The 11,606-nt window shown below is 36.5% G+C and overlaps 1 protein-coding gene across 1 annotated transcript in view; it reads left to right on the top strand.

The window, feature by feature from the left end:
* The first annotated feature begins 2,877 nt into the window (after positions 1-2,877).
* The window catches only part of entpd5b (ectonucleoside triphosphate diphosphohydrolase 5b), a 24,999-nt gene continuing 16,270 nt past the window's right edge, over positions 2,878-11,606 (top strand). The window contains exons 1-4 of the mRNA XM_033648725.2: positions 2,878-2,988; positions 8,342-8,574; positions 9,008-9,087; positions 11,186-11,329. Coding sequence (XP_033504616.1) covers positions 8,349-8,574; positions 9,008-9,087; positions 11,186-11,329 — 450 coding nt within the window. The 5' untranslated portion in view covers positions 2,878-2,988; positions 8,342-8,348. The remainder of the gene's footprint in view (positions 2,989-8,341; positions 8,575-9,007; positions 9,088-11,185; positions 11,330-11,606) is intronic.

Raw genomic sequence — 11,606 nt, 5'->3', positions numbered from 1 at the left:
TAAATGAGGTCAGAGAGGGTTCGATTACAGTAGTGAGGCAATGGTAAAATAAAAATAATTAATTTCCTGTTATAGCTCAAATTGTTTGTAGTTTCAATAGTTGAAAACGATGAAACTGACAAAAAAAGTAATTTAACTACTTAAATCATTATGCAAATGGATGACCTACATCATAACTACTAGTTAAATTACTTTAACACTTAAATTAAAAGCCCAGTCCCTTTTACTAGGCTGGTGTGACTACACATTTTGGCAAATAAAGGCCTGTCTCAATCAGAAGCCTGGTCTGGTTGTCAAGCAGTTCTTTTTTATTTATTTTTTTATACAAGTTCTTTGGGTGTGTACAACCAGGTTGTTGGCTGCCTCAAATTAATGAATCCAAGTTCTGCGTCTTGTTTAAACAGGATAAAGTGGTGTTGTGTTGGCATGCTGGGTGTCATAACTCTCTCAATCTCAGATGCTCTCTGTCAGCGCTAGATCAAATGAATGATTCATAATTGATATATTATCTGAAGCCAGATTTTTTATAGAAGTAATATTCATACTGGTTTAAATAAACAATTTGATTGTATTTCTCATCTTTGCTGATTAACAGTTTTGTGTGAAAGGAATTAAAGGCCTGTTGATTTCAGGGATTTAAGCAAATAATAGCCGGGCTATTAACTGAGGTTTTACAGTACACATAATTCACTGCTCCCCAAAACTGCTTCTAAAGTAGCATGCAACAACACCTCTGAACAATGGCTGATAAAGAGCAATGATCAATACTAATTTGGGAGGTTCATTTATAGGAGAGAAGCAATGGTACAATAAAGAAAATAATTTCCTTTTCTGGCCTAAAATTCTTTAAAACTTTCAATCGTTAACCACCACGAAGTGGCAAATATGGTAAATATTTTTTCGATCAAGGTCTTTTTTTTTTTCAAATATAACAGAGCAAACAGTAAACACATACATTCACAGTTTCACATGTACATAAATAAAAAGATAAACACTAGATAGAGAAAAGTGAAATGCAGACAGCAACAAAAATGAAATGAAATAATGATAATATGATAAGTACACACACACACGCCTGCATTTCATAGATACGTTGGTAGCTGACATACCTTCTACAAAAAAATAAATGGCTGCCAGAAGATTTAAAATTTTCAGGTGGATCCCCTAATAGTATATCTAATTTTTTTTTCCAGATGGATGTGACGCAGAAGCTCTCTAATCCAAATAAAGTAATTTAACTGTTTGGATCACTATGCAAATATTTAGTTGAACGACCACTGATTGTTCATTACACATGAAGCTAATATGTTTGTATGCTGCAGCAAAATAAGGCTCAGATAATATAAGAAATAATCTTTAATGAGTCCCACAGATTTAAAGCAGCTGGTTGATGTGTGAACTTGAGTCATTCTGGTCCACAGCCTATGGCAAGCTGTTATAACATTTAATAGCTAGACTGGATATTCATTACTAGTCAAAACTCTTATTCAATATATTGTAATTAGAGTTTTGACTAGGCAAAATTCTAATTTAAGATATCTGTAATTCAGTTTTGACTAGTAAGATTCAAACTACTTTTGCCATTCATGTGTATGGGGTTTCTCATTATAGATATCTATAATGTAGTTGCGGATATCTGCAACTGAATTTGAGATATCTCTAATTCCAGTTTGAGATATCTACAATTTAATTTTGACTAGTCATAATTCAAGTTCAAGATATCTACAATGTCATTCTGACTATCTGAAACTTAATTCAAGATATCTAGAAAGGACCATGTAGATATCTTCAATTGATGATAATTAAAGATATCTTGAACTTGAATTATGACTAGTCAAAATTAAATTGTAGATATCTCAAACTGGAATTAGATATATCTCCAATTCAGTTGCAGATATCCGCAATAAGAACTTCAGATATCTGCAACTGCACTGGAGATATCTATAATGAGAAACCCCATACACATGAATGGCAAAAGTAGTTTGAATCTTACTAGTCAAAACTGAATTACAGATATCTTGAATAAGAGTTTTGACTAGGCAAAATTATGTTGCAGATATCAGTAATGAATATCCAGTCTAGCTATTAGATGTTAAAAGGGCTTGCCATATGGCTGTGTGTGTGTTTTTTTTAATTGAATAATTTAAATGTACAAAACTTCAAGGTATACAATAACAATCAGCACATTAGTGACAGTACATGAGAGTATATCAAGTATTTCAGGGACAGTTATATATATTAAATAAAAAGTAAATCAGTACAAAGAGACAAATCAAGGATAGAGTACAAAATAAAAAAAAAAACAAAATAGTTCAAACAGGGGCTTCAGGGAAAAACTTTTCATAATGACTAAGTAAGGTATTACTTTTTTTGTTATTTACCAAAATCAGAGATTTAAGCAAAGAGCTCAGTTCCAGGAGAAAAGGAGCAGTGAAGGAGGAGTGAATGAAAAATTTTGCATATAGGATAATAAAGTTCATCAGGTGTTCAAGAGCATTATCTTCTGGGTTAACATAGTAGCATCTTTAAGGGTAAGAGAGTAGATAGAGTTAGCAGCATCAAAAAAACGAGATTCAGCATCACTCCAAAACATTTTGGATATATCACAATAAAAAAACAGATGTGAAACTGTTTCTGTATTACGATTACAAAAAGTACAGGATCGTCAACATCTATAAACTTAGCAATAATACTACTGACTGAGTATATATTATGCAGTATTTTAAAATGTACTTCTTTAGCCTTGCTAGATATGCAATATTTATGGGGTAGAAGCCAAACTCTTCTCCAGTTTATGTCCTCTATTTATCAGCATAATCAGAAAGACTGAGGATATTGTGTGTTGTTATCTGTGGACAGCTCCTTCTGTGACGTCACCGACACTGTTGTTCCCCTGCACGCGACCCAACACTGCTGAATCACAATGGTGACGTCACCGCGAGTCAGCCGTTAGCCGTTGGAGAAGAAGCTGGGTAGTAGGATATTATGGTGAGCTCCGAGTGTGTCCAGCGCTCAGGAAACACTTAAATAAGTTAATTACATGTCTTCATTAACGTGTGTTTTACTATTTCCTGTGTGTTTGGGGAGTTTATTCTTTAAAGTTCTTCGAAGAACATTTCGTAATGTTCCACTGTTAGCTAACTAGGTTTTAAACTAACTTCACCGTCAAACGGTTTTTACTGTTGTATTGTTGTCGGTGTTTTTGGAGTTTGGTCTCCAAGTTTCAGGTTCTTCGAAGAACACGGCTAGGTTGTTAGCTAACTAGCTTTTTAACAAACTTCACCGCCTTGCTGTCTTTAAAGTAGTTTCCACGCCAGCTAACGTTATCTTAACTAATGTCAGTTGAATGGGAATTAACCTTAATGAGGAGCTGAGTGAAGTTAACGCTGCCAGCTGTGTTAGCTGCACTGACAGCTGAATTAGTTGCCTTTGGACATGTGGGAAAGTTTTCTAAACATGTGTCAAGTGTATTAAAGTTAAAGAGGATACGACTTGGGTTATTGTTACCATTATATCGTGTCAAAGTTAACTGTTCCGTCAAGCGAGCAGCTGTTCTCGTCTCTTAGTTGTTAGGGAAAAGGATGGTTTAACTTGTTAAAACACACCATGGCAGTGTTCAGGACTCGAGTTTGTTTTCTAGAAATAACTAGTTGTGATGTGGGCTGACCACATATCTGTTCTGACACATTTCTGTGTGATGACTTTACATCCAGTCAGGTTACACACTAACTGATGAAACATGCTGCACCTGTTCACAGTCTAAATGCATCATTGACAGTGGGTTATTAACTTTATGGACACTGTAGAAGTAGATTTTCCTGTTCATTTCTGTTAATGCTACAGTAAAAGTACGCTTATTTTAGTTATGAAATTGCCAATGATAGTTCAAGCCACTGGCAAGACACTTTTATAAATTCAGATTAAGTAAGGCAGACCTAGAAGCATCCTAACCCACCCCAAAACACTGATAAGATGTAAAAAAAAAAAAAAAAAAAAGTAAAAATGTCGTTAACCTCATCAATTTATTACACTTTTTAAACTTACAGTTACTAATGCAATCACTTGAGAAAAAAAATCTGCTCTTTTTTCTGATTAATGAGACTATTATCTCAGAATATGAGAACATTTTTATGGGAAATAAAGTCTGCTCTGTTTTAAAATCAGCAAACTAATAAAGTCATTAATTCTCATTTTTCACCTGCTCTTTTCTGTTTAGTTATTGTAGAAAAAGCTGACGTGACTAGTTATAAAAAAAAAACAAACATTCAGAGCTTGAGTTTGTTTTCTAGAAATAACTAGTTGTGCTGTGTGTGTCTAACCTGTGAAATGAACTGAGGGCTGACCACATGTTAGTCTGCTCATGTCATATCCTGCACCTGTTTTATCAGCTATCCTGCTATCTTTACTTTAAATGCATCACTGACAGTGGGTTATTAACTTTATGGACACAGTAGAAGTAGATTTTCTGGTTCATTTCTGTTAATGCTACAGTAAAAGTACGGTTATTTTAGTTATAAAATTGCCATTGATAGTCCAAGCCACTTTTTAAATTCAGTATCAAGTAAGGCAGCTCTAGAAACATCCGAAACCACCCCAAAAGCCTTAATATAATGACTTAAAAACACTAAAAATGTCATTAAACTTATGCTTTTATTTTTTTTTTTTAACTTTATGAAACTTAAAGTAGGTAATGCATTCATGTAAGAAAAAAAAAATCTGCTCTTTTTCTGAATTAATGAGATTATTATCTCGGAATATATATATATATATATATATATATTCCGAAATAACTAGACATTTTTACATCAAAATCGTATTCTATATATATATGTATATATATATATAAAAAAAAATCTGCTCTATTAATGAATTAATGAGATTATTATCTCGGAATATATATATATATATATATATATATATATATATATTCCGAGATAATAATCTCATTAATTCAGAAAAAGAGCAGATTTTTTTTTTTTATATATATATATATATATATATACATATATATATAGAATACGATTTTGATGTAAAAATGTCTGCTTTGTTTTTCTGAATAAAGATTATTATGTCAGAATTATGAGAAAAAAAAACATTTTTTTAATCCAGCAAACTAATAGATTAATTAATTCTCATTTTTCTGAATTAATGAATTGTTTTTCCTCAAGTGAATCCGTTAGTTTCTGTAGAAACTCCCACCAAACTTGTCAGCAAATCTCTTGTAAGATCTTATAGAAATGTAAGGCTTATATATGCACAGAGGTGATCAAAAACTTACAGATCCAGCTCATTTTCCCCCATTGTGTATTCTTCTCAGACAGTATTGTTTGCATGGTTTGGGAATATTGATGCACAGTGATTAACCATGCAGCAGAGTGAGAACATTGTTTTAAATCAGGGACAAGTTCCCCAATGTGACTTTGAGAATGCAGAGGCTCAGCTGCACGTGTCTTCTGCCTTCAGTCAGCAGTGGGAATTAAGCTATTAAAGAACTACAAGAAGTTTTCTAAAGATGTTGCAAAAACTGAACAGCATTAAAAGATGATTTCTTATTTGTTGTTCAGAGTGCACTGCCCACTGTGGAGCCACAGATTTACTTTACATTTATACAAATCACTGGAGACCACAGTTAAACAATACTTCACTGCCAGACTTGTGAAGGATTTTTTTAAACACGTTCTTTTCACCTGCTGAGACGTAAGGCATGTGACACTTCTTAACAAGTTCAGGGGCAGTTTCTGCATATGTGATGCCTGGTGTATTTTAATATTTAACATTTGCATCTTTTCCAGCAGAGTAGCTTCAAATGAGCAAACATGCAGGCCACGAATGAAAGTGATCTCATGCTTCATTTTAAAGTCACACACAGGAGCACACACCCTTAAATAAAACCTTGTTGAATTTATCGAAGCGAGGTTATTTTAGTTACCTAAAACTAAACTAAAACTAGGTGTAAAAAATATTTGAGTAAATTGATATAGAAATAAACTAGACTGTAGAAAAATGAAAACTATAAATATGCTGTGTACTACAAATTTAACTTAAATAAAATACAAATACACAGAAAATGTCTTTAGTTTTAGTCATTGTCAGTTTGGTCGTGAGTCAGTTGCCTCAAAAAAAGTGTTGTGTTTGTATTGTAATACCTCTGAACCTCTCAAATATTGCCCCTGACAAATACCCCTAATATTATAATTAAAAAAAATACAAAACTAATACATAAAGTAATAAAACTCAAGTGAAACAAAACATATTTGAACAGAAAATAAACTGAAACCTGCTCTGGAAACTAACTGAAACTAAACTGACTTGAATACAAAAAATAAAAACAAAATAAAAATTAAAGCTGATGAACAATACAATGTACAACAACTGACTTTAAGTCATTGTTCTTCTTTATAGATACCACTTAGCTTCTTAAGCATTTCAGTGACAAATAGTGAAAGGACCCATTTGTTATTCCTATGGAGTGTCCAGTTTCAGAATTTCTTTTAATTTTTGTAACCTGCTTCAGACAAAAGTTAAATTCAAATTCATAGGCAGTAACATTTCTCATGTAAAAATGTCCTCAGTCACTTAATTTTCTGTGTAATCAGAGTGACTGTGTCTCAGCAGTTTCCCACAGAGAAGTGCCTGATTGAGGCTTCTGAGAAATAATTCACATCAGAGTTTTGTAGAGAGGTGTTAAGAAATGCTTGTGTTGGCATGTATTGATTAAAGACGAAGATCAAAGGATTTAAGTCGACAGCCTCAAAGGGTAACTTTGGTGTTTTTCAACCTGGGTATATTTTCCTGTGTTTTTGTGTCTTAAGTGACTAATGGAAACAACAGTTTTTGAAATTGGTATTGAGTGAGTGGGCTGACAGACAGCGATGTACCCACCACGGGCATGTTTGCACCGTCAGTTTACATTCTCTAAAAGTGTTTGATTATAATTCTAAGTGTCTGACAGCATTATGGAGAGGATCCCTACAGAGATAGGCCTTTTGGTTTAATAAGAAACAGCCCGAAATTGCTTTGACCAAACCAACCAAACTCCATAAATAAATAGAAAGTTTATCATCATGAAGCACACTTAATTCAAAGTCAGCAGAAACAAAATAAAACTCAACATCATTATCATCATCGTCATTCCACTTTTTCAACAATCACCAACTCTGCTTTGGTTGAAATAAACCCTTAATTCACACTGTTAGATGTGAAAATATGTTGGCTCTATACACGCTTAAATTAGTGTTTATTTAAATGGAGTCTGGTGGGTTTGGTGACAGTAGCTTAGGGGCTGCTTCTGGTTGAATAAATACAATTCTTTCCATGATGTTGTCAGACCCTTAGAACAACAATCCGAGCCCATCAGTGGCAAAACAAGCACTTCCAGTGGATGTCAATGACGGTGCCAAATACCTCAAGTGATTACATCGCAGCCTGTGTAGTGGCTGCCAGCTGCAGCGCTCTCGCTCAATACTGGACCAGTTTCAAAACTAGTTGTTCCCATTAGTCACTTGGACACAAAAGCAAAGGAAAACAGGGTCCTGGCTGAAAAATACCAGTTACCCTTAAAAGGTATACTATGCAGGATTCTTTCTACTTTGGCATTTCATCTTGCTATATTTGCGTTTTTTTCTGTGCTGTGTCTCTTGGTTGCCTGCTGCTCACGGTCAAGCACCTGGGGTCTCATTTATAAATGTTGCCTACGCACAAAATGAGGCCTGATAGAGATGTACGGAGAGACGGAAATTGGGGACGAAGATGGTGAGGCGGTAGCCTGATTGGAGAAACTGTCATTTTTTGACATACGTCATTTTTGGCTTATGTCTATACGCACATTTTTAGTATGAATCCTGGTCACCACCTATTTATAAAGCTCTGACTTCATCTGAGTGCTGTAGAGGTAAATGGCCATAAATGCCCCAAACACAGAGTAAGAAATAAATATGAAAATACAGGCAGAAAAATACACCATCACACAATTCAAGTGGGTCTGAGTGGGTCTCTGTGCATTGTTATATTAGGAAATCCAGCATAGTATATCTTTAAGTCTAACGTGGTGTAGTGATGTTTTCTAAATACTCTACAGGAGTCGACTCAGCAGGTAGAGAGGTTTATTTCGGGGTGTGTCTCTGTGGGTTGGTTAGAAAGTCTTAGAGGGTGTGGTCTAATGTAAATAACTATTGCCTCTTACCCTCTGTTGCTTGTCATGCTGTCATTTAACATCTCCCAATATTAGTCAGCAGCAGTTTGAGCTGCTTTGTTGAGCAGTTCAAAACCGTTTAATAGAGCACCAGTTTTACCGTGCTCTAATGAGAAGACCTGTAATATTGTTCTTTAATTGATTCTCCAGTGTAAAGATGAAGCTCACCGTGCCACTTCCACTCCTGATCCTGCTCGCTGTTGCAGACCTGAGCCGAGCCCAGGTCAAGACCTCTATCCTGGATTTGACCAACAGCATTGGGAACATCCTTCCCAGTCTGAGCCGACCGGCAAACCACAGCCGCATCTTCTACGCGGTGATGTTTGATGCAGGGAGCACGGGGACACGCATCCATGTCTACACCTTCATCCACAGTGACTCAGGTATTATTGGGCAGATTACTCTGACCTACTTCTCTCTGATCTTTGACTTGTGTTATCATACCAGCATCCAGACTGAGAGGCAGGTTGAATCAGATGTGTATTTACTGCTGCGAGGGCTTCAAGTGATGTGTTTACATGGCCTGCGATCAATTGATTTACAATGCAAACTGCAGAGTAACAAGCTGATTTGCAGGCTTTATTCCTTTGCTCAGCTCTCTGCTCTGTAAACCTGTGAATCCACCTCAGGGGACACAGGTTATACTTGACTTCAATTACTTTTGAAGAAATAATCCTATTTTGTCAGATTCAAGTCAACATGCCTCATCTTGAATAAGGGGATATACTCTGCATATGTATGCTAAGCAGATTTAGGCCTCTTAATGCTTTTAATAGCTGCTGCATATTTGATGTAGGCGGATCTCGTATCTTTCAGAGGAGCTGCCTGTTTTGGACAATGAGATGTTCCATTCCATAAAGCCTGGTTTGTCAGCATATGCTGACTCCCCTGAAATGGTGAGTTCATTGTCAAATCTAATCAATTATATTGAGCCGGAGGAAAAGGTCCGCTGGCTCTACATTGTACTCAGAAACGCTGCCAATAGCCTCCCTCTGCAGGGAATCACATTGCTAATGAAAGTAAGTAGGAAGTGAGAAAACCAAAATGACAAACAAGTGAATATTCAAGCAGCCTGATATGTAGCACAGCAAGTGTTTTCTCAACTCTAACTAGTCACCCTGTTGTCAAAAGACACCTCTGAGCAGTGCTGATTGTAGTAGAGCTGGGTGATGAGGAGAAAATCAAATATCAGGATATTTTTGACCAAAAAACTTTATCAATATCACAACGATATTGTAGGGTTGACTATTAGTGCTTTAACAAAAATATTTAGTCAATGAGATTTTGATAAATAATCATAGGTGATGATGATGATTGATGATTGTTTTTTTCTTTTGTTTCATGCACACAACATGTGACAACCCTCATGGGTTTACAAGACACCAATACAATAATGTTGTAGTGAACAATCCAAAGTACATGTTACATTACTGCTCAGTCCTCAAACAAAATGCTCTGTCTTCTGGTCTGGCAAAGAAATTCAGCCACAAAAAAGGTTCCCCTTCTGAAACAAAACTCAATTTTTTCCATTATCATCCAACCAAAAGGAATCAACATAAATAGACATCATTTTCCTGAAAATTACATCCCTTGTATCTTCATATTCAGGACAGTAAAACAAGAAATAAACCTCATTCTCAACCTCAAATAAATTATACAACAAACAACTTCTGTCTGTTAAACCCTCCAGTCTTTAAGGCTGATAGTAACGTTCCCGAGTGCAACTGTGCACATAGGGATCTTTGTCTTTTGTTTAGATTATACTTCACGTGAGGTTCCACACTGTAGCTATTTTTTATCAGAAAAGTTTGTAGTTTTGCAAAAGTTTTGACAGCATTTTGGGTGCAGGAGATTCATCTCTCTCCCCAGCATGGAGACCCATACCATTAAAAGCAAACTCACATCAGTCAGAAGAGTGAAACCTCCAAAGATGATAAGATGGATAACGTAATAACTTGGCAGAATCGGGTTTATTTATTTAACCCACATTTAAAAGACAAAACAGAGGTTAACACTATATATCACCGCTAGTGATGCTGTGTTGTGTTTCTGTTTTGTGTAGAGTGGAGTTACAAATGACTGTGCACATCATATCTGTGGTTAATGTCAGTAAATTCAAGTGAAATACAGACTTGCGCCACACGAAACACAAACGTGGGGGCGTAATTTCTAAGTAATTTGAGGTCTCCAGGTCATATTGGTCCCGTGCGAAAAGGGCTACTTTTTCCCCACAGAGAATTGATTAGGAATTGATAAAAAATCAGACCAATAAGCAGAAACGACAATGGCATTGGTATAAAAACAATCTATTAAATGAGATCACTTAACTGTCATGTCACCTTTAAAACCAGGAAATAACAGAATTTAGAGCGCTTTCACACTGCTGCGCGGTTATTTGCAGCCTGCATTTCAATGAGGGTAAGGTGGCAGAGGGGAAGCGATTTCACACTCAGTGGCAAGGGCATGAAACAGATGATGCCTACATGATCGAGCACAGAGAACTTGTGGTGGTTGCCGTCTGGTTTTGGCTATCCGAAAAGTATGCATCGTGGAAAGAGGACAAAATGGAAGAGCTGATAATGTTGGTGTTAGAATACCTGGAGTAAAGGCACCAGCAACTTTTAAGGACAGTCAGAAGAAAAACTGGGCCTGGGATATACCATTCCCACCAAACTTCAGATGACGATGATGATGATGATGATGATAAATTGTCCGAAAGTGTAGATTTCCTTTAGCTAGCTACAGTATACAGCTACAAGCTAGCTTGCACCTCTGTTAGTGTTCATCAAAGCATCTGCCTGTCATCGCAGCTATGGACCGTAGTGGCAGCACTGGGGTAGCCATTTGTCAGGGCAGTGACCACGCAGCAGTGTGAATGCAGCTTTACGATAGCCACAATCTAAGATGATATCTAGTCTCATATCACAGTATCAATGTAATATTGACATATTGCCCAGCCCTATTTTGTAGTGAGCATTGTGCTTGTTTTTAAAGGCTGCACACACAGTGAGGATGTTGCTGAAGGTGGCCAAGAAGACCGTGCCTCGTCTGGAGTGGAAGAGGACTCCGCTGATCCTCAGAGCCACGGCTGGATTTCGGCTGCTGCCTGTAGAGAAAGCTCAGACTCTTCTGGAGCAGGTAAAAAGAGTGCAGCAGTATTGAGGCATGACATACTGTTGAGACTTCTGTAAGGTAGAGTGCAGTTCTTTTTCATTGGGGAGTTGTTAGGCGCGACATTGTCTGACACTTTCCGGGGAAAGTACAGTGTCTTATCCAGGGAAGGAGCAGGCAGGAGGGGAAAGAACATTTCAGTGTTATGGCAGGTGGTACACAGACAAGAGGGAGAGTATTGTTATCAGAGTGGTGTGAGCTTAGTGAGGAAGGCTCTTGTGGAGGGGATAAGATAGTAATGGAT

Source organism: Epinephelus lanceolatus, chromosome 13 (assembly GCF_041903045.1).
Source record: "Epinephelus lanceolatus isolate andai-2023 chromosome 13, ASM4190304v1, whole genome shotgun sequence".
Lineage (NCBI taxonomy): Eukaryota > Metazoa > Chordata > Actinopteri > Perciformes > Serranidae > Epinephelus > Epinephelus lanceolatus.
The sequence above is the reverse complement of the archived record's forward strand: the minus strand, read 5'-3'. Positions and strand labels throughout refer to the sequence as shown.